The following is a 24,710-nucleotide window of genomic DNA, read 5'->3' on the forward strand; positions in this document are numbered from 1 at the left end:
AATAACATCACAAGTAACCCAAGGGAATTAATGAAATAGTTATTGTTTATGCAAGCTGATAGAAACATCATAAATACTATCTCAGCAACACCAAATAATAACACCAGACAATGAATATAAGGTATACACATTTAATATGAAAATCTGCATAATTAATCCTGGACGGAAATTAACAATTCAGTTATAAGGAATTTGCTGATAAGAATTTAAAGAACTATAATGAGAATGATAGCACTTACCTGTGAGGGAGGGAATAGAGGTGTAATGGAGAGGTTAAGGAGACTCGTAAGTTGGCTATTCTAGAATGACCCCAGAGGCGTCTAGGACCTTGAGAGCACTTCCCTTCAAGAGTCTAGCAATCTGGTTACAGCCTCATCCCAAATTCACAAGGTGAGAAAGCCATGAAGAGGGTTGATATATGAGGAGGTCAGTTGGAGTCACCAAGTGAAGCAAGAAGGTTGGTTGTACAACCCCTCTTGGGCTTGGGTAGAGAGACCCCAAAGCAGGCCCCTTAGTATCCTCTCTCCAACATCTTGTTTGTGCATAATTTGGAATTTATATTATGATGTCAAACCTACATGTTTATTAACATAAAATGTATCTATTTGCATCTGGATTCTTGGTTATATGCAGGAAATTATGTTTAATCATATGTGTTGGTGTAAATAAATATTCATTTTGGATATTATTACACTTTACTTAAGTTAACTTAGGATAATGCATCTCTTCGTAGTTTGGATTTGAGACACTTAGGGAAATGTGCACATAGGGATAGTGCTTGTAGGAGAAATTCCACCTTTTGTGGTCTTATTTTGCTGTTACACTCCACATTCGGTGGGTCATCCACCTCTTGTGGAATATTATATTATTTCTCCTACCTACCCCTAGTATTTCTTACCTACCCTTGTTTCTCATTGAGCCACATGTCATATTTGTGTGCTCATACATCCATATGGCCTTGCCTATATAAGCAGGCCTATATTCATTGTATTGGTGAATCCAGTTGATCATTTTGCATATTGATGAGAATATAGTTTTGTTCTTGTCATTCTATTGTCTCTCTTATTTGTGCTTTCCATTGCCTCTTGATCTTGGCAAAATCCTACAATATGTTCTCTAGTTGACAAGGTATAATCTCTAACTTAATTCTATGTTATTTTTATGCATATTCTAGAATTTAGAAAGGGCCACTACAAGAAATAAAGTCTGAACTTATTTCCCTTCGTGTGATTTAAAAAAAAAAATCGACGCCTTTGGTATTTTTCACGGTATTTTAAGGAGGCTTAGAAGGGCACGACATCAATTCACCCCTTTTCATTTTGGCTTTTAAAAAAAAGGCCAAACTTTGATATTTCTTTGGTTCGGATTTTAAAGCACTTTTTGGTGTTTTGGGCGGTGATAGCAAGGGAGACAATTAAAAAAACGACTTCGATCTTGCCCTCTACAACTCTATTTTGAGTGAACGGAGACTTTAAGCAGATGTCAAGGTTTATTTCAGCAAGAGTGAAAGTAAGGGCGACGTCTTATTTATTGCCTTTGAGAAGATGAAACCCTATCTCGCCTTCTTTGTTATTCTCAGTGATTGCTCTTGGCACTTTCGATGGGTCTAGGAAATACAACCTCACAAAACTTCCTCTCTTTTACGACAAAGGCAAGGGCAATGAAAAAAGAGCAAATGACTTCGACGCCATGATCCTCATGCTAAAAAAAAGGCCTGAACGTCATTATTTTCGATTTGGATTTGCCTTGACACCTTTATGCGCTTTTCCCTTATCGGGTACCGGTTCGGGTTCGGATTCGCGGATTCGACATTTTTTTTTTCTTGGGTACGGGTACGGGTTCGTCCATACATATATACATATATTAATTATAAATTTATATATATATACACATATATTATATATATATGTTCAATATATACAATCCATACAAAATTAAAATATACAATGTGACTTTCCATACATAAATCATAAATGATAAATCCATAATTGCCAATGCCAATAAATATTCATATATCGCAAATGTTATCAGTAAACTAATAACTAAAGTCTAATATCATATTCATAATTTGCAAAAAAGATAATATTCAAGTTTCAAGTTTCAACTGATTCAAGTTTCAAAATGTGAATATGTCATGACACAATAAAAATTCAAATTACAAGCCATCTATGGGATTTAAATTCCATATTCATCTTCATCTGAACCATCCAACCCAAGCCCAAGGTCATCAAGTGGTTCAAATCCAGCATCAATTGAACCACTATCGAATGGAATGTCACTCCCACTAGCCAAGTCTCTCTCAAGTTTCATAGCTGCCTTGTCTATAAAGACTTGGGCCAGTTGTGCAACTGTAGCATCTAAATCAGCACACTCAAGGGCTAGATCCCAATTCCTTGTTGCACCCACATTATATTCAAGGTCCTTATGTGACAACAAACGAAGGTTGGAGTGTACGTAGACCAAATCCTCAACTCTCTTTGCACCCAAACGATTACGTTTGACTGAGTGGATGAAGGAGTATGTACTCCAATTCCGCTCAGCTGAAAAAGAACTTGCAACCTGTTAAAAGTTAAAACATAATTAGAAATTTATAAATTATAAAATAAAAAATATGATAGCATCAAATGGAATTGGAAAACTATAAAAATAAAAAGATACATACTTGGGAGAGAAGTTTAATTGCAAGAGGCTGCAAGTAAACGGAGCCTTGACCATGTACATACCACCACTCATCAGCATCCATCCCATATCTAGCATTGAGAGCTACAACATCATGATTTTTTGTGGATACAAATTGGCCAAACTCCTTCATGACAACATGTCTTGTCTCCTCATCTTGATATATCATTTTAAAGGCAGCTCTATAGCCAGAAACAACCTCTGCATCTCTATATGGTGGTGCCCTCGGTGTTGCAAGCATCTCTGCACTATAAAATTTTGGTGTCAAAGCAAATGCTAAGAGATGTAAGGGATTGGTCATCTTGTTCCAATGGTCAACAATAATATTCTGCACAACTTTGAAAAATGTTTCCGTTGGGTCATTTACTTTTCTTTTTATTACTTCTCTTATTTTCTCCACCATGCCATCATAAATCTCACCCAAACATGGGCGATCAGTATCAGCATACCTAATCATGCTCATGATGGGCTTAGTGAAATTCAAAACATATTCCACATTATCCCACATTTCTCATCAAGGATCAATACTCTTACTTTTAGAGCTCTTTCTGTCTGGGCCTGCTTCCATACACTCCACAATCCGTTGATGACCATAGAACTCAAGGCAACTCGCACCTTCACAAGTCGTCTTAAGACGAGTGTGTGAGATGCAAATCATGTTTCAGCTACCTAATGTTGTGCGAATCGCACACCCATCCCCGTCTTGGACAGGGACCCCCTAGTTTGTGCCTTTCTGTCCTGCCCTGAAATTTGGCTAAGTCTGGAATATCCTGATCTTGAAATTTGGCTAACTCTGAAAAACTGAAGAAACCTCCAAAAACTAGAATTTGCAATATAATTCCTGGAGGTCTGAAACCACTCTCAAACATCCTGAAAGTATATATGGAATATAACTTAAAGTATAAGAAAGGAGAAAGACATATCCCAAACCAGAGGCAACTGTACAACCAGATATCCCGAGTCCTCCATCCAGCATCGAAGAATTTACAAGGTTCAAGAATTTGATTGAGAATCAGTTTGGTTTCGAAGAGGAGTTATGCTTGGAGAACATGTTGTCACCTTGGTGGTGCAGAATACACCGCACCCCACATTCAGAGTTCACCTGCTCGCTATGCATAGAAGCAGTTAGTCAAGTCAAAGCCCAATTTGGACTACCGGAAGAACCAGAGGAGAGCATCACCAGCAAAGTGTGGAGTGCCTACCTTGCTGCAGACGAGTATAGACGAATGCAAAATCCATGCAGCGCCGCACTCCCCGATGGTGAAAGGATGGAGTTGCCAATTGCTAAGCAAGATGAACTAGTCAATCCGACCAAGGCAGCAAATGAATTTGTTATCCCTGCAACTGACGAGCACAGTGTTCAAGAGGACGATCAAGGGAGTTTTGTGGATCAGCCACAGGTTGAAGAGCAATTTGTAGCAGCCCCACAAATGGACGATGCAATCCAGGGGTCTATTGAAGAAGTTTTTGAGGACCAATCAATCAAAGAGTCTCTGCTGTTTGAGGAAATACTGATAGAAGTACATAAGGCCGCATTGTTCACAAAATATGAAGAAACACCAACAGACGATGCGCCTCTCTTTCCAGAGTTTGAGTTCGGTTTTGAGATCAATTATCAGCCTGCGCCACCCAATGAAAAATCTGATGCTGATTTGCACACTTTGGACGCTATCGAGATGCTGCACCACCAATGGCGACTCCTGATACAACTGTTGAAGCCTTCCCGCCGCACAACCCACCGTACAAAACTCTGCATGACTCAGAAACCCGCCAGGTTGTTTCTTTCCCTCTTGCTGTTAATTCTGAAAATTTTTCGTTTAATTTTGAATATTCTGGAAAAACAACCTATAAATGGATTAACCACGGACCTAATGAACTCCCTCAATTAATAATTTTGCCCGATGTCCTGATTAAATTCGAGAGTGGCCAACTGAAAATTTTCTTTTCAAAATATAAAGACAAACCAGCCAAACTGAGAACTATTCCCACTGCCCTGTTACTGCTACATATACTGAAAAATCACCCCGGGTCGGGAATGCATGCATATAACCCGCCTTTTGTGCAGTCGGTCTTTTCTTGTGCATAGTTAGTTTAGTTTTCGTTTCCTGTTTTGTGAATAGTTTGTTTTCTGTTCTAGCTTAGTTTCCCTGTTTTCTGCTTTAGTTTAGTTTGCTTTCCATAGTATAGGTGTCCTTGCGGAAGGGGGTTGTCTCCCTGTCAGTTTTTGAATGGGGGTTTGTTTGCTTTTCCCAGCTCTGGTGTACGAAGTCAGGAAGTTTTTTCTGGCTCATTTCTTGGATGCCGACTTTGGTAGAGCGCCTAATTGACGGTTGCCCCCGTAGTCAATCCATTTTGGTTTAAGGCTTAGTCAGTCTAAAAATTTAGTTGCCTACTACGTCTTGTTGCCAACGTTGTGATCACTGCTCTTTTAAACGCTTAAAATGCTTAAGTCTGTCGTTTTATCAAAGGGAGGTCACTGCAAGTGAAAAAATTCTAAAGCTCTGCTTCAGCGACCACTGTAACGCTCAATCCCACGTAGGCTTCACTGCTTACCAGCCAAGGTGAAAAAATGAAATAAAAGAGAAAAATCAAAAGAAAAGAAATTGAAAAGCAAAGAAATATCAAGTTGCTTGGCTTTGGGAATGCAGACACCTCTGCCGATTTTCAAAAAGAAAATTTATCGGAAACAGAGCAATCTCTGTGAGCTTATAGGCGATAACTCCGTCGGGGCTATAGACGCTTGCTGGCAGCGGGGCTCTATCCAGGTTGCTTTTGAAGTTAGAGTCGCTCTACGTAACTTGCATTAACTAAACAATGATATCTCAACCTTCTTTAGGCTTGAATGAACTTCACTGCACACACTCGATTTCTCAAGGTTGGTGACTTGATTCAGTTTGCGACCTCATTTTTACTTTGAATCTGTCTTCTGTCATTTGGGTTGTTTTGTGGGGTATATACCAGAGATTCTCGGGTTCGATCCGGATAGTCATCCTTGAAATGTTCAGGAACATTTCCCAGCGGAGTCGCCATTTGTTGTGCGAATCGCACACCCATCCCCGTCTTGGACAGGGACCCCCCAGTTTGTGCCTTTCTGTCCTGCCCCGAAATTTGGCTAAGTCTGGAATATCCTGACCTTGAAATTTGGCTAACTCTAAAAAACTGAAGAAACCTCCAAAAACTAGAATTTGCAATATAACTCCTGGAGGTCTGAAACCACTCTCAAACATCCTGAAAGTATATATGGAATATAACTTAAAGTATAAGAAAGGAGAAAGACATATGGAAATGCTATATTCCATATGCTCAATTTCGGACCCAGAAGCCAAAGTTGAAAAAGTTAAAAGTTGCCAAACGACCTTCAAGGTCCGAGATTCACTTTAAACATCATTTTCGGACCCTAGGGCCGAAATTTCTAAATATGACAAAATCGCAAAAAAGTGTTTCAAGGTCCGAAAAACACTTTAAGTGTCCATTTTCGGACCCTGGGGCGAAATGTTAAAAAACGCGATTTTGCAAAAGCGCCTCCAGGTCCGAAATCACTTAAGTCCCTCTTTTCGGACCCTTGGAAGAAAATAAAAGAAAGCGCAAAGTTTTAAAACGGACGCTTCAGGTCCGAAAACCCGAAATATTTATTTTCGGACCCCTGGGTTTAAAAACGCGAAATATAAAAGGACGCACTAGGTCCGAAAACTGACGAAAGCGCTTCAAGCCCCGAAAAACACTTAAACGCCCAATTTCGGACCCTACCTCCTAAGTTCACATTAAAATCGCGAAATTTCCAAACTCGCTTTCAGGTCCGAAATCTGGGTAAATTCGCCAAAGACGTTTAGCGTCCGAAACTCCGAAGTTCATTTTAAAATCGCGAAAACTCAGAAATTTGTAAAAGCGCCTTCAAACTCCGATTTTGTAAACATGTCTAGGTCCGAAGTTCACTTATATTGCAAAAGGTGGTTTAGCTCCGAAAATGAGAGTTCGCCAAAAACGTGAAAAGCTCTAAAAATACACTTAAGTGTCCATTTTCGGACCCTAGGGGCGAAATGTTTGAAAATCGCAATTTTGCGAAATATATGTAAGCTCCGAAATTTGCAAAAAGGATGGCAAAGGTCCGAAGTTTTTGCAAATTTCAAAAGGTGCCCTCCATTCTCCGAAATTTACCAGAAAAGCATGAGAGTTAGAGTTTTAGAATTTGCAGAAGCTCTTCAAACCTCCAGAATCGCGCCATAAACCCATTTTAAACGCCCAAGACTCCAAAAGTAAAATCACGCAGAAGTAAATGCCCAAGGATCAGATTTCACAATCGAAGAGAAAGAGAAGCATTTTCAAGATACATCTCGCAAAGAGCTTCTCAAGCCAGACGTCGTAATTAAATTTAATGTTTGTTAAATTAAATTATTTAATTTTTCAAATTGATTTAATGAAATGAAATTGATTGGTTGATCGCAAGACGTCATCGAAGAACCAGGAGAAAAACCTGAAACGCAAACCGAGGAAGGATCGCAATTCAAGGCCAGGCACTGAAGATTGGAAAAGAAAAGATGCAGGAGCGCAAGAGCAACCAAGCATTGGGAACCGCGCCGTTGAACATAAATGAAGTCCACCGGCGAAATTGGAGGCAAAAGGCAAAAGAACACTCAGTCTATGCATTCTCAAAAAAGTGCACAGATGGATTTAATTCCAGGAATGCAATTCCTAAAAAAGCTGAAATTGCTTTATTGTAAACTGCCTATGGGTCCTGTGCAAGATATTTTTGTGGATAACTATTCCCAACCACCAAGAAGACCGGATAAACCTGAATTAAAGCCAATAGTGGCAGGTAGTTGAGATAGTTGCTGGTTGGATAACTGAGAATTAATTAGGCATGGGTCAAGGCTGTCAGCTTCTGGAAGACAGATCAGGACCCTTGGATGCAGTCCATTCTGGCCTCTGATTCAAAATTGTAATATCTATAAAAGGTAGAGGCCTTTCTTTTGTAAAGGTTAGAAAGGGTTAGAAATTGCTAGATAGTTAGATTTTAGAGTTAGAATAGGTTAGATCTTAGCAGTAGCATAGAGATGCTGCAGAAATTGTTGTAATAGGTAGTTGAGATCAATATATGAACATTGATTTGGTGTTTATTGTCTTGTTTTCATCCTGTTTGCATGGTTTCTTTCAGCATTTTAGATAGATCTTTCTATTTTGGGTGTGCAGGTATTTGATAGATTCGGGCTCATACCACTGAGGATATACTAATTGTGTATCCTTTTGTGTGGTTAACCTGAGCCTTCGATTGTGCTTAGTTCAATTGCAGGTGTCCATCTGAGTTGCGCCAGAATTGGGTGCTTAGCCGTGCGTCTCCAATCTAAAAATCTTCCAAGTTCCTTTGAAGATTGCACCGTTCCTGCAAGGTTGTGAGCCATTCTGGCCAAGCAAGAATTGGTTATGTTGAATCCGTCTACCCGCATACCCGTGTTGTTAGTTTTAGATCTCCTAACCCTTTCCTTTTGCTCTTTATTGCGTAATTCACGAATCACAGCAGACTAGCTTGTTGCCAGTTAAACGTAAGTCCCCCTTGTGTTTCCAGCATAAACAAATCGAGCCACTGAGAGATCCCGCAGTCAAGACCTGACAAAAGAAACCTTGAGGTTGTCTCCTTTGATCAAACTTAAAAAACAGCATTAGAGACTTCCTTATCTCAAGAGAGAGTAGGATAATCAGTCGGCTATTCTATTCTGCGTTGGCCGTATGGAGTTTGCAGCAATGCGATTTCAGACACGTCAATACCTAACCTGACATAAAAAAATACACAGCATATATCAATTATAAAAAATTAAAAACTTAAAAATTAAAAAATAAGATTTAAATTAGTAATTACCTTCAACAACTCCAACTTGGAGAAAGTCCTAAAAATGGCTTGTGACATATGATGATTAGTCACAAACATTTGAATCTCCTCGCCCTCCTCATACAGTTTTTTCACCCAATCAATTTGTGTGCCAGTCTTTTGCATGATTAAATTGAGTGAGTGGACTGCACATGGTGTCCAAAAGATGTGATCGTATGTAGCCTCCACTATAGTCCCCGCTGCCCTACAATTTTTAGCATTGTCCGTTATGACTTGGACAACATTTTGAGGCCCCACCATGTCAATACATTCTATGAGGATATTGGCAATGAAACTTGCATCTTTCACTTGCCCCTCACAATCCACCGCTTTCAAAAACATTGCCCCTTTAGGGCACACTGCTATAACATTGATCAATGGCCTATTTTTACAATCTTTCCATCCATTAGAAACGATGGTCAAACCTGTTTCCGGCCATGTATCTTTGATGACTCTCAACTGTGACTCTACGGATGCTTTCTCCTTTGCCACTAAGGTGGTTCTCACCTTTTCATACCCTAGACAAACATAATTAGAAGGTGTGTTGAAAAGGGTATGTACCATGTCCCGAAAGTAAGGTGATCTAACAAGGTTGAAAGGAAGCCCATTGCCATAAAAGAAACGCCCAATGCTCTGATCTGCAATCTCTCTCATTTCAGTTTTGAAGGCAGTATCCAATGGGCCTCTTTTCCATGAAGCCACAACATTTTGATTCTCTAGTGGAGCAACTGGTGGTTTTGGCATGAAAGGATGCAAACCGGCTGGTCTTGTGGAGCCAATACTACTAGAAGGCCTCGTAGTCTTCGAGCTTCACTGGACAAGAGGATGACCAATCTTTGCTTTGCCACTTCTCCTATCAGCTTCCTCTTGTTCTTTAATGTATTCCAAAACTAGAGCTTTTGACAGCCCCTTGCCATCTGATCCCTTACAAAATTTTATTCCACGCCCGAGGATGAAACAAAGGTGGCCTTTCACTTGATAGTATGAGTTGGTATACTCAATGCCACAATGGTTACACTTCCAAACAAAACCCCCACCACTAGACACTTGCTTGATCATTGTTGTATAATGCCAAAGTGGTGAATCTTGATCAATTTTAAAGGGGTTATTTTCAGTTCGGGTATGGGCAATTGAACTAGAGCTTGAACTTGCACTTGCACTTCCAATTTCAGCCATTATGTATGATTATATGAATAATGCACCTAAAATAAAAAGAGAAAACACAACATTATTGAAAAAAATTGATAAAATTTCGGCATTATAACCCCATACTATGCATACAAAGTGTAAAAAAATATACAAAACTTATTTTAAAAAATCTAGAAAAACTTTTAAAAAAAATTTAAAAATTTGAAATTTTTTTTTAAAAAATTCTTGAAAACTTGTAAAAAAATTTAGATTCACTCACCTTTGATGGCTAAATCTTCCTTCTCCAGTGATTCCTATGCCTTCTATGCATGTCTCACATCTTCATAGTCTCTACCTTCGAAGACAAATGCAAAAACTAAGAAACCTGGCTTTAGAGAAAAAATCTTCAAAAATGCAAATATAATGAGTTGAATGAATGTTTTGATGCATGAAATGCATCATAAAGGGCGAATTAGGGTTTAATTATTAAAAAACTATTTTTTAAAGTCCTTTTTTATTGTTTTTTATTGTTTTTTGACCCATGGGCCCCGTTTTTGGGAGCCCACGGGCCTGGGCTCACCCAGGTCCTCCTGGGTTCACCCGAATCCACCTAGGAAGGACCTTGGTGGAACCCAGGTCGAACTCGGGCTGGACCAGGACCGGGCATGAACAGGACCCGGACCCAAGCCAAAAGGACAAGAACTGGTAACTTAGGTATTTTGTACGAGGTTTTTATCAGGGTTAGAAAGAGTGATAACATATGACTTCATTTAAAAAAAATGAAGAATTGATTTTTGACTTGTTGGTATTACCCTTGGCAAAACACACCCGACCATCCATTCTTCTCTCTCACAAGCAAGCTATCTAAAAGGGGGGTCCCCGTCAAAAAAGACGGCGAGTGATATGCGTAGCACAACATAGTCCTTATTTCCAAAGTGCTTCCCTGTGCCGAAGAAAACGCTGAAGTTCTATCCTGCACACCTGTTGACATGTCTAAAATCGTTGAACTTGTGACTTCATCCAACCAATGCAGAATAGAATGTACTCGCTGAGTATCCTATCCTCTCTTGAGATAAAGAAATCCCTAATGCTGTTTTTCATTTGATCAAAGGGGACGACCTCAAGGTTTCGATTGTCAGGTCTTGACGGCGGGATTGCTCAGTGGTTTGATGTGTTTTGCTGGAAACACAAAGGGGACTTACGGTGATATGGATAATTGCTGGATGAGTTCCCTAAAACTTTAACAGTCTCGTTATCGATTGGTTTCAGTTGCATGATACTATTTCAGCAGGACTGTGGATTCTTCTTGGTAAAAAAGGGAAAAAAGAGGGATAGGGAAAGAGAGGTACAGCAAGTCTAAATTATTTAACTAAGATAGCATATTCAAGAAAGGCAGACAGACACTTCCAAATAACTAGATTAAACACTATCAGCTATTTAAGCACAATACTTGTATGAATCTAGTGCGATCTTTAAGGCAGAATGGAAATTTCATGCTATTAAACACACTTCAGAACTTTAACATTCAATCAATGAGTATTCAATAACCGAACTAAGCATGTGAAAAGGTTCAGATTAACCATGCAGAAGGAATGACAATCAGTCAATCCATAATGGTATGAACAACAAGGATTCTATCAGATGCTTATCTAGAAAATGCTATAGAAATGAAAGAAACATAACAGAATAATTCAAATTGGTGAAGAAGGAGACCATGCACTCACAATGAAATTGGAACACTCATAATTTTGCATTAAATCCTGTAAATTTTGCCAGAGCTTCAGCAACAATCCATGAACTTCTTACAAAATGAGGGAAAACCAATCCCCTTTAAATAGGCTTCAAAAATAGATGAATGGCCAAGATCTAATCTAAACAAGCGGCCCAAATTCATCCTTACAAAAAAGGTACCCATACCCATAAATGGAGGGTAAATATCAACAATTACTCCAAAGGGAGCAATAACTACCTAAAAAGGTAATTAAGACTTATCCAAAATAATTCAAAAAAGTGCACATACACAAAGTTCTAAGTTTACAGTTGACTTGGAAGTCAAATATGACCCTTTGGCCAAAAAGTGCACTTTTCAAAATTTAAAAGAAAAAGCACTTTCTCTTTTCCAGCTCTAAATTCCTCGGTGATGAACTCGACCTCGTCGTGCAGATACTCTCCCCAGATATCCCGATCAATTGCACACTCTACCCGAACGTAGTCCTGAAATCTCAGGCATAACTTGAATAATTCGGTCGTCGGTGGCATAGGTGGATTGAACATCTTGTAATGGATACCTTGTAGGAGGCTATCCAAATTCTCTAGCTCCTCTCTCCAGTATGACTTGTGATTTTCAAAACATGATATGTTCGCTTGAAGCTCAGAAGCAAAATCTAGATCCTCTATGGAGTAAGCGACCCTAGGATTGAACCGGTCCTCCCACTGCGGTTGTACCTCACTATCCTCCATACTACTTTTCTAACCGGGAACCATGGATTTGAGGATCCTTTCACCATTTGATAAAGTGTCATCGCACTTCTCATGCATTTTGTTGATATTATCCCTCATGTCATCCTTCATGCTGGGGGTCCAATACCATTCTTTGAAGTTATTGACACTATAAGGATTTAGGATAGTATCAGCAGCAGGGATCTAAGAGCAGGTCCAGAATAGAGCCCTAATGAGGGGCAATGCCTTGGCAATCGCCTCATGGGTGTTGTAGCACTCTTTCTTCAGCTTACACATTTTGATAATAATGGCTTCCCTATGGAGGGCCATTTCGCGCAGATCCTTGAAGATTTGCTCTCCTCTTTCTTTAATGCCTCGCATCCATTCCTTGACGGCCCTTGTAGTATCCCGTACTCCTTCAAATTCTGTCATGGTCCTCTATGCCAATGCTGTTGGGGGAATGTGGGATTCGGAAGCATTATGCAATGGTCTCAGGAGCTGATCAATGTATCCCTCGGCCTGCTCAGCACGAACCCGATACATGTCCTTTTCAGCTGTTATCTCTTTGAGTTGTCTGAGCATGTTTTATACGAAATCCTTGAATTCCTCCCTTACCTACTCCTTAGTGGCTCGTCCAATGGGGACAGTCGCGATGCTATAATCAACCAGTGTAATCTGATCTGCTGGCTTGTCTACAAGCGAGGTGGTGATATGAAGGGTACGGTTCCTTTGCTCATCTTTGGTTATTCTGGAATATGCCTTGGGCTTTTTCTTCCCCTTGGCCTTGGCTTGGTCTATGCGTGAGAAGATGTCCTCCAAATCGATGGGTGGCTTGGTGGCGGCCTTGCCCTAAGCTCGAGCAATTAACCATTCTTGAGGTACATTCTGGGCTAATGCTATGGTTAAATTGGCACTCTGTTCTTTGATGTTTTCAGCCGGCTCATCGCATATTTGCAGCTGTTCCGTTACAGGAGGAGTAGAGGAAGTGTCAAGTTCCTTGCTCGCAGCCGAATTCTCTCCCACTTCACTGAAGAACTGCCTAGTATTTTCGTGTGATGGTTGTTCTTCAATCTTTTCAGGCTCGCGGGTATCATTTGTCCTTTGCTCTCCTTCAACAGTGGAGTCATCCTTGGTAGTATTATGGAGAAGCAATTCATGGCGGCTTTGTTGGGTGGGTTCATGCAATTCAATCCCCTGAGTGGATGGAATCTTCCCTCCCTCGACTTGGTTATCAGGTTCGGCTGATTCAATGGCTCTTAGCTCAGCATCCAGCACGTCGGGCGCAAGAGGATCATCAGCCCCAAATGCATCAATATCACTCTAGGAAGGCGGAGCAGGTATATAATCCAATTCAACTACATCATCAGACGAACTGGGGTCCTTTGATGATGAAGTGACCTCTAGTCTCCTAATAGGGATCTTTTCCCTTCTTGTTCTTTTGGATGTCCGAGTTCCTTTGCTGGCCTTAGCATTCTTCCTTTTCTCAGGCTTTTCGATCTCTTCCATAGGTGCACTGGAAGTTCCTTCATCCTTGGAGGACTGAGAATCAAGGTTACCCATCAAGTGGTCGGTGAACTGGACTCCCTCATGTATAAGTCACTCAATTTGCTGGTGCAACCACTGGTCAGTATATCTTCCTGGGGCTGCCATAACCGCTTCGAAATCAGTGATTGGATCTTGCGACCAATCGATGCCTCGCAAAAGATGTCTTACCGCCTCAAATTCCCTGACTTGCAGGCAATTTCCTGAATCTGTCAGTTGATCTGGGACCCGGCGGTATTCATAGAGTCGCATTTGCTGCACACTCAACCTTGAATATTCGCGCCTTCAGACCTCATAGTCATCAGAGCAGTTCTTCCAATAATCTTCAACTGATTCTTTTGCTCTGTATCGCCTACCATAGGCTCTCTTTGCCAAATTGTCATGATAAAAGCATTTCCTTGGAAAATGCTCTTGTAGGCCGTAGGAGGCTAGTTCTGCAAAGGATGCCTCTACCTGGGATGGGTTCTTTAGATGGACATCCTGATTACCTATAATCATAGGGAATGTGAATCCAGACTACTTCTTGTCTCTGAGTAAGTTGTTCGCCAGACGTGACTGCCTTGCGACTTCTAGGAGAACTATCTTGTCGGTTGGGTACTGCGGAAGTCGGAAAAGAGCACCTTCAAAGCCAGCTATCCGGATGTAGGAGAACCTTGGGAATTGGATGAACCAAGCCCCATACCTTTGTACTAGAATAGTAGCTTGCTCTAAAAGCCTTATGTGTAATCCTCCCTGCATCAGCTTGACCAGGCGCATTGTGAAGGCGTCATTGACGCGCTCATACTGACCAACTGCATAGGCAGGGCTATTCTTTTCCCTTTGAGCTATGTCCTGATAGTGTAGATGTGGATAATAATCGTATACCTTTACCTGATCAGGCCCATTCTCAATTTCACCTTTCATCATCAAACCCGGCAGCGGCTAGTTCCTGGCGAACATGTAGACTAAATAGGATGTCATAGTGAAGTACTTCTTCGTCTCAAGTTCGATCAATTGGGTATGAATGTTGTCGCTTATGATCTAGGCCCAATCAAACTTGGATTTCCCAGCGAAGACCTGCTGTGAGGATTGGGGAAGTCCCATAATCCTGTTGAGCAATGTGACCATGTCCCCATGCTCGTTGTGAAAGTCGCTTCTAGGGGTCTTTTTCCCGATCCTGACGCTTGGAGGTCTTCTCTCCTTGTACCACTCTTCATTTATCAGTGTTCTGCATCTGGCTTCATATCATATGCCCGCTGCGCTTCATCTATAGTTGTTGCTATGGGGTTGTTCGGGAAGGGAATGTCAAATGCGTCGCCAATGGCTTCAAGAGTGAAGTTAGCAAGGACCATGTTCTCGAGGAGCACCAATCTGGAGTTTGGTTGGTAATGTCGGGCAGCCTCTACTACTAGCTCATAGTTTTGCACTGCCGGGGGAAATCCTGCTGCCTGGGCAATCCCGCTTTCCATCATCCGCCTAGGCCTGCCATAGGCATTAGGGGAGAAAACTCGGTTTTTGAAATCTTGAATATCAATATGGCACAGGTCAGTATCACCGACATTCTCCCAGACACTCTGAACTTTTGATTCCCTAAGTCCCCCTCTCTGATACTGATACTTCATCTTTTCGAGTCTGCGAGGGATATCTGATTTGGACGCTCGTGATGTCTCGGCTGCAGCAGGCGTCTTTGTTGATTCTACCGCCAATTTAGGCATTTATCCTGCACAGGCGGATGCGGATTACGAGGCGATATAAAGGACACGAAGCGGGTTAGATAAAGGATATGCCAGCATACAAGGATCAATTTGAAAATCGAATTTAAAGAACAGCATGACACTTTTAGCTAAAAAGCTTAATTGATTTAAACGCGAATAGTTATGAAGCTTTTCGATTGCGAATTTATACTTAGGCATTTTAGGATCAATTTTGAAAATGGACGATGCTCTAAAATCTTCCTAAGTCTGAAAATGCGTTTTCTAGCTGATTCTTAGGAACAAACTCTAATTTCAATTGCTCCTGATGTCTTATAAACAGAAAAAGATGTGGTTTCAGATTTAATCAGTTCAATTCATTTTGCACATACATCTATCCGATTTTGCATGTATTTCAAACGATTTCAAGAGAGGTGAAGCACAATTACTTGGCGAAAGTGAATGGCGTGAATTCACACAACCTGCCCTGCAAGAATGAATTCCTTTGGATTTTGAAAAATCTCTGCCTTATGCCCTACATTTGAAAAGATAAATGCAGAGCTCGTGAATTTGGAATGGGGGGGTTCTGCAATTTTAAATTTTAACGGTTAACTCCCTATTTCAATTTTGCGTGCCTAAAATGTGGAGAGAGAAATGCAGCTTAGGAACCTAGATTTTAGCAACTCACCTTGGGTGGATTTTTCGGTGATTAAGGGCAAGCCTTTATACTTTATCGCGATTTACCCTAACTTCGGGTTTTTAGACGCTTTCGCAAGGTTTTATACTTAAAACTGATCCCTTAGATAGTGATTTTCGGGGTTTAATGATTTCACAAGGTTTGTGAAAATTGTGATTATAATGCAAACTGTGATCTTTGGGTTTAGCCTTCAAACTTTATGCCAACTCCCCTTCATGCGATTTTTGGTGATTTCGCAGGTTTTGCAAACATGGTTTTAACCTTCTCACGTTTCATCTCCTAAATGCGAACTTCGGCGAAATGGGAGGGGATTTCAAGTTCGATCAATTGGGTATGAAACCATGTCCCCATGCTCATTGTGAAAGTCGCTTCTAGGGGTCATTTTCCCGATCCTGACGCTTGGAGGTCTTCTCTCCTTGTACCACTCTTCATTTATCAGTGTTATGCATCTGGCTTCATATCATACGCCCGCTGCGCTTCATCTATAGTTGTTGCTATGGGGTTGTTCGGGAAGGGAATGTCAAATGCGTCGCCAATGGCTTCAAGAGTGAAGTTAGCGAGGACCATGTTCTCGAGGAGCACCAATCTGGAGTTTGGTTGGTAATGTCGGGCAGCCTCTACTACTAGCTCATAGTTTTGCACTGCCGGGGGAAATCCTGCTGCCTGGGCAATCCCGCTTTCCATCATCCGCCTAGGCCTGCCATAGGCATTAGGGGAGAAAACTCGGTTTTTGAAATCTCGAATATCAATATGGCACAGGTCAGTATCACCGACATTCTCCCAGACACTTTGAACTTTTGATTCCCTAAGTCCCCCTCTCTGATACTGATACTTCATCTTTTCGACTCTGCGAGGGATATCTGATTTGGACGCTCGTGATGTCTCGGCTGCAGCAGGCGTCTTTGTTGATTCTACCACCAATTTGGGCATTTATCTTGCACAGGCGGATGCGGATTACGAGGCGATATAAAGGACACGAAGCGGGTTAGATAAAGGATATGCCAACATACAAGGATCAATTTGAAAATCGAATTTAAAGAACAACATGACACTTTTAGCTAAAATGCTTAATTGATTTAAACGCGAATAGTTATGAAGCTTTTTGATTGCGAATTTATACTTAGGCATTTTAGGATCAATTTTGAAAATGGACGATGCTCTAAAATCTTCCTAAGTCTGAAAATGCGTTTTCTAGCTGATTCTTAGGAACAAACTCTGATTTCAATTGCTCCTGATGTCTTATAAACAGAAAAAGATGTGGTTTCAGATTTAATCAGTTCAATTCATTTTGCACATACATCTATCCGATTTTGCATGTATTTCAAACAATTTCAAGAGAGGTGAAGCACAATTACTTGGCGAAAGTGAATGGCGTGAATTCGCACAACCTGCCCTACAAGAATGAATTCCTTTGGATTTTGAAAAATCTCTGCCTTATGCCCTACATTTGAAAAGATAAATGCAGAGCTCGCGAATTTGGAATGGGGGGGTTCTGCAATTTTAAATTTTAACGGTTAACTCCCTATTTCAATTTTGCGTGCCTAATATGTGGAGAGAGAAATGTAGCTTAGGAACCTAGATTTTAGCAACTCACCTTGGGTGGATTTGTCGGTGATTAAGGGCAAGCCTTTATACTTATCGCGATTTACCCTAACTTCAGGTTTTTAGATGCTTTCGCAAGGTTTTATACTTAAAACTGATCCCTTAGATAGCGATTTTCGGGGTTTAATGATTTCACAAGGTTTGTGAAAATTGCGATTCTCTTATAATGCAAACTGTGATCTTTGGGTTTACCCTTCAAACTTTATGCCATTTCCCCTTCATACGATTTTTGGTGATTTCGCAGGTTTTGCAAACTTGGTTTTAACCTTCTCACGTTTCATCTCCTAAATGCAAACTTTGGCAAAATGGGAGGGGATTACAAGTTTTACTTTTCGCAATATGGTCTCCCTACATGATTTTCGGCATTTTTATGCGCTTTTCAAACTTTTTAATTTCCACGCACTTTACCCTAACTTCGGGCTTTCGGCATTTTGAGGGGGTTTTCAAGCATTTTACAAACTTCGCACTTTTAATTTATAATGCCATTTTTCGGGGTTTTGACCCATTTTGAAAACTTCGGCACTTAGTGCACTTTTCAAACTTCGCAATTTCACAATTGCCCTCCAAATCGCAATTTTTGGTGAACTGGAGAGTTTTGCAAGTTTTAACTAGAGAGTTTTGCAAGTTTTACTTTCACGCACTTTTCCTTGTATGGCGAATTTTAGACTTTTGAAGGGGTTTGCAAGTTTGAACCTTAATACCTTTCTATCATTTCTCCTCCACATAGCGCTTTTCGGCATTTTGAAGGCTTTTGCAAAGTTCGGCACTTTGAGTGTGTTTTCAAACTTTAGCGATTTGGACCATTTTGCCAATTTCGCCACTTTGACTCTTTTTGCCAATTTCGGCGATATGGTGACTTTTGCCAACTTTCTAACTTTAACATTTGCCCTCCAAAATGCGAATTTCGGCCAATTGAGTGGTTTTGCCAATTTCGGCATTTTGGGGCACTTTGCCAATTTTTGACCTTTTCTACGTTTTCACTTAAAAGTGCGAATTTCGGCCCTTTCATGCATTTTGCCAATTTCGGCACTTTGGAGGCACTTGCAAGGTTTTCACCCTTTTACCCTCCAGCTGGCAAAAATCGCCATTTTCATCCATCTTGCAAACTTTAAAAACATCATGTAATTTCCTCCTTAGTGCAAATTTCAGGATACGGAGGAGGTTTTGAAAATTTATACTTTTGCATCCTCTTATCTCTCCTATATCCTCTTACGAAAATCGGCGCTTTGGGTCTTCATGCGACCTTCAAATGCTTTATCTTTTACTTGGGGGAATTTGGCCAGTAAAATCACCTGAGATAGGCGTAGGATGATAGATTACGGGCTCGCTCAAAAGGACGCGAGACACTCTGCGCGGAACTCAACAGGGCGAAGACAAAAAGACCAAAAAGAGGGAAAGGGGACCCTGTCGGCGACAGGGAGCGTGTGCAATGCACAACAACACCCAAGTTCGTCTTTTTGCAAGTAAAATGGAATAAGTTCTTGTTCCTTTTAACCTTCCAAATACTAAGGAAAAGGCCAAAGATCATTCTTCCCCTACAAAGTTCAGCATTAGCATTAAATAAGGAATAGATCTTGTTCCTTTCAACATTCCAAATGCCTATGTTGATGACCAGGTTTCACTTTTTCCCTTTGCAAAGCATTCTAGGCTTCTGAAATCATATTCTACAATCAGAAATTAGAGACTCTTCATGGATAAACAAAGTTGCAACTAAAATCCAGGATTATGAACCTCAAGTAAGAAGATTCCCCCTTATTAAAGGTGTTTTAATCCCAAACTTTAACCAACACCTAGAAAAGTTCGGCTCTTGGATATAAAGTACGAATAAGCTCTAATCCAATAAGTCTTCTCTAGATCGAACTTAAGGTTGAAGTTCACCTTCCACAGGGCAAAGTTCGACATTTTCATAAAATCTGGTTATGTCTTGTTCATTTCAACCTTCCAAATGCCGAACTTAACTCCAAAGTTTTCCTTTCACTCCCAAAGTTCATTGTTTGAGGACAAGATTTGATCAAGCCGTATTCCTTTTAGGGTTCCAACCCTTGAAGTTTATGCCAAAGTTCCTCCTTCCCTTGCAAATTTTGGTGATTTCAGTGAAAAGAAGGTTAAGTCTTAATCCCTTTGGCCTACCAAAGTCCGAAGTCTACTCGTAAGTTCATCCCCAAAGAAGCAAAGTTCAGCATTTTCACTAAAACTAGATTAGCCCTTAATCCTAAAGGGCTTCCTTTTGCCTAAGTTTAGACCGAACTTTGCACAAATCCTCTATGTTCGATGATAACACAAAGGGGGGTTAGGACATATTCCTAAGGGGTGTTCTAGTACCAAAGATAAAGCTAAATTTCGCCATCCCTACTGCAGACTTATTTCACCATCCCGACTGCAGACTTATTCCTATGGGAGGACTTTATAATTGAGTGCCATAATAAAGTAAGTCTCACCATACCAAATTTACAGCCATACTTAAGCGTTTGAATCAGAAATTCCTCCCTTTGTAGCAGTCTTAAGTCCAAGTTTCAAGGGAGACACTTTGTGTGATGATGGCACTCCAAGTCGAACTAAGCTCTTTACTTCCAAAAGTCTTCTAAATGCCAAAGCAAAGATGACTCTCTAGGCCCCAATTCATGGGACATGATGATGTTCAATAAAGGCTAAATGCTGCAGAGGGCAAGTATCCAATGAAAGTGATGATAATGAACAAATGACTAGATGAAAATGTAGTTGATCCTCAAATTGGTGGTTAGCAAGGGAACCCAAGAGATGTAAAGATCAAAGAGATAAGGACCACCCCATGGAGTCAAAGGATGGATGAAGTCCAACACACAGATTGAAGGTATCATCACAAAGCAGTGCCAAATATAAATCACAAAGATAAGGACCACCACCACAATGCAGAAGACCAAAGTGATGTCATTCCAAGGGCCTTGGAAGGCAGTGGTAGACACAGAGTGCTAGAGTATGCAGAAACTAAAAAAGAACAGTTGGAGATGATAGAAAATAAATTTATTGTAATGGCAATTATTTTATTGTAAAGTGACTACTTGTTGGCCTAATTTAATGCAATTCAAAAGGGGGCCACAAATTAGTTATTTCCCAGCTACCAAGCTTACCTTTTTGTACCTTGAGCCCCGTGAGATTTTATCTTCTAGTGGGGTTAACTGAAAACAGTTGAAGGTAGTTGAAAAGGTGGCTGAAAGTTGTTGAGGCCATTAACCAAAAGTTGTCAGGTTTTCTAGAAGGCGGATCAAGGTCATTGGATGAACTGAAGCCTGACCACTAATTTAGAATGTAAAATCTATAAAAGGCCAGTGCCTCTCTCATTGTAAGAGGTTAGACAGTTAGAATTTTAGAAAATAGAAGTAGAATTAGAATAGGGTAGGAATTGTTGTAATAGCAATTAGAACAAATGAATTAATGCATGGTATTTTGCCATTCGTCCTAACCTGTTTGCATGGTTTCTTTTCATCAAGTTAGTTAATGTTCAATGATCTTAATGGTGAAGTGTGAGGTTATTTGATTAGATTTTAGGTTCATAACATTGGAGGCTTGCTAACTGTAGGTCTTTGCGCATGGTTATTCTGAGCCTATTGTTTCTCTTAGATCAACTGTGAGTGTTTGTTTTGGATAGCGTCAAAATTGGGTATCCAAATGAATGTTCGTAGTTTGAAAATCTTTCACTTCCCCTTGGAGCTTGCACTATTCCTATGGAGTTGTGAGTTAACTCTGGCTGAGCAGGAACTAGTTTATTTGAAATCTGTCTATTTGCAGCATGAACCATTGATATCATTGTCCCTAGAATCTCTAAACCTTGTCCCTTTGCTATATATTTCACCCATTTTGAGAAGTAAAGCATCACCAGATTGCTATACCGGATGCAAACCAGCTCGTCAGATCCATAAGTCCCCTCATGATTACCAACAAATCACATTGACACTAAGTTATCCTAAGTCAGTCAAGACCTAACAATTGGAACCTTGATGTTATCTCCTATGATCAATCCGAATAGCATTAGAGACTTCCTTATTCAAGAGAGGATAGGATATATTCAATATTTTATTCTGCGTTAACCAAAAGTGCAAGACTTTCGGCATCAACATATACCTTATTATGTCAACTCATGCCATGTTATAATTGGCTACTGGTATTCCAAAAATTCCTTTTGCCTCCTTGTATTTCCAACATTGGTTTATGATTAGACCTGCAATTATTCAATTTTATTCAAACCTCTCAATGGCTTCTAAAAGTGTTGCCACAACTTTGCAATCGCTTTGCTTCTCAATTTGAAATAGCTTAAGCTCCAAAAAAACAATTTGTTGCATGTAAAGGTTTGTGCATCATTTTTAAAATGATATTAAATTAAACAAATCTTGTGCAACATGGGCTCAACAACTCCCTAAATGCATGCTACCTATAAATATTCAATGTGAGATGGTGATTTCTTATAAAATTTGCAATTTCTCTCCCTTTATGAATCACTTCATGTACTCATGGAAATTTAGCCAAGTCATGAAGAAACCAGACAATGGGCTGCACATGGTCTCCAATATATTCATGGTTACTTCTCTACTACAAGCTTCCTAGCTCCCACAAAATTTGATGCACTATCAGTTACTACTTAGACCACATTTTCCACCCCTCTTCAAGAATGGCTTCCTCTAATATTTTAAAATATATTTTGAATTTTTATTATGGTTCATGGTGTCAATCACCTTCAAGAACACAACACCTTGATGACAAGCCACCAAAACATTGATCAATTGCCTCTAACATATATTTGACCATCAATCACTCAATATAGTGCAACTTGTTGCCTTTTCGAGAATTTGACGTCAACAAGTTTCTGAATCACTATCTTTTGACCTATACAAAAGAGTTGTTTTGAAAGGCTTGAAAGAGGGAGGTGTGTACCATTTGCCAAGCTTTGCAACTTTCTAAATAGAATTTTGAAAATGTGGATTCCTAGCTACATTGAATGGAATGACACTTGAATAAAACAAATCAGCTAATGGATCATCCACATGTTATTTTTCTGCTAGGTTCCAAAAGCGAGTCAATGTTCCACTCTCTTTCAATACACCTATAACCTTGGGAATAGTGGAAGAGGAAGACATAATACATATCATTAATCTAGAGACATCCTTTTTTATTCTTTAGTATTTTTCTTCATCTTTGCTACAATTGAAGAGAACTGATCTTTCTTAGAGCAGCTCTAATTTGTGGAATCACACCTAAACATGCATTAACACCTCCTGCACCACCTAAAATGCCAAGTGGTCCATTACCCTTGTTAAACTTCCAATAAAAGGTTTTTCACAAAAGTTACATTTGAGATGGGCACCATTGCAAGTCACATGTTTCAATCCCCCAGCAATTGATTTTTAGGAAGCCAATAAATTATAATCTGCATGTTTCAAAAGATAAACAATATTGAATATTTAAAACATTTATGAAATTTTCTTTAATAAAGCATTAAAACAAAATATATTAAATTATTAGTTGACTTTAAAAATACAAATAAAAAAGCTAAATTCCTTTTTAAAAAACATAAAAAAAAAAAAAAAAATTATTAAATTTTATTTTTAAATCACTAAAAAAAAATTATTTTTAAAACACAAGAAACAAAAGTATGTTAAATTTAATTAAAAAAACATTAAAATAACCTTAAAACTACATTAAGGAGGAGGACCTACCTTTGCAGCTTAAGTTGGCTGCAACTCCCTTTGCTGCCCAAGGCAAGTTGGCCTCAAGTCCCAAGTCCTACATGACTGCGTTAAATGAAATCTTGAAGCCTTACAATAGTTGTCCAGTCACCACTCAATTCACTCTCAAGACAAAATATTCACCACTAATTGCAGAGATTTTGCAGTCGCACTCTTGATGAAAATAGAAAAGACTTTGAAATGATTAAAGTTCAAGCAATACTGAATGCTCCAGTCATGTCTCACAATCTCAGACTAATAATGGTAAAAATAACAACACCTTCTCCTGAAAGTGATAAAATAAGAACTTGTGGGTGTTCCCTTTAAATGGAAAAAATACCCAAAAAAAACTTGCAGAAATACTTTTTAAAATATTTTTTATTAAAATAAATTGCTCCCATCATCCATACAAAAGTTCGACAAATTTTAATGAGTTTTTCGTAATGTTTTAAAATCCACTGAGTTTTGACCTTCATGGTCAAAATTCGACAAACGCTAGAGTAATTGTAATCTAGAGTTTAAACTATAGAACCAGAGTGTTTTTAGTCCTACATAGCATAGAAAATGTACAATTCTCAACTGGAGAGTCATTTCTTGTTTAATCAAACATAATGTGAAGAAAGATCAAATATTTTATTTCATGTTCCAATTAGCATTAAAATTTAGAAAATACATGTGAATGAGCATACATACTTCCCCAAACACATACATGTATATTTATACTTAGCACTGTGGTTTTGAAACTCGAAAGCATTTTAAGTCAATCATTTGGTATGGAATTAAGCTCCAATAATTAAACAAATAGCAAACACATTAGCTTGCAACTAAGAAAAAAAAATCACTTGAGATCCATAAATAAAATTATTTAAAGGCTATATCAGATGGTATAAATAGCACAATAAAGTTAGCACTTTATAGATGCATCTATATACTATAGAATCTATAGGAATTTTGTATATGCTAATTTTCTTTTTCATTTCCTCTCACAAGATCAGCCAATCATTACAGCAAGTCGAATATACCTCCGGAGCCATCCAATATGGTGTTCCCACTACAGAATGTGTATTATGATCTGCCTCAGACAGTTTTGTAGCAACTCCAAAGTCAGCAAGCTTGACCAAACCCTGTGTTATGAAAGCACACATATCACTTACTGTAGACCTCAAAGACAACAGTAAACATTCATGACAATGCCCATGCCATCCATGCCAGTTATAAAGTTGCTAATAGTATAATGTCACAATTAAAAGCATTTTCCAAAATTCTGAGAATGCATCATATAGATGAGATAAAATGTTAGAAAAACCTCAAAGCAACTCTCTCTGGAAAAGGAAAACCAGATTGAGGATGACATATTACGTAAACTCTCCCATAGAAAAAACCTAGAAGAGTCTACC

At 39.4% G+C, this 24,710-nt stretch overlaps 1 protein-coding gene across 5 annotated transcripts in view; it reads right to left on the bottom strand.

Annotated features, from left to right (window-relative positions):
* The window catches only part of LOC131039328 (MAP3K epsilon protein kinase 1), a 354,450-nt gene that overhangs the window by 206,386 nt on the left and 123,354 nt on the right, over nt 1-24,710 (bottom strand). For 4 of the 5 annotated variants that reach the window (XM_057972039.2, XM_057972037.2, XM_057972038.2 and 1 more), the window contains one exon: nt 24,336-24,437. In XM_057972039.2, coding sequence (XP_057828022.2) covers nt 24,336-24,437 — 102 coding nt within the window. Of the gene's footprint in view, nt 1-23,304; nt 23,452-24,335; nt 24,438-24,710 lie in introns of those variants that run through there. The other variant, XM_057972041.2, reaches the window with a different exon arrangement.

This window comes from Cryptomeria japonica, chromosome 9 (genome assembly GCF_030272615.1).
Source record: "Cryptomeria japonica chromosome 9, Sugi_1.0, whole genome shotgun sequence".
Taxonomy (NCBI): domain Eukaryota; kingdom Viridiplantae; phylum Streptophyta; class Pinopsida; order Cupressales; family Cupressaceae; genus Cryptomeria; species Cryptomeria japonica.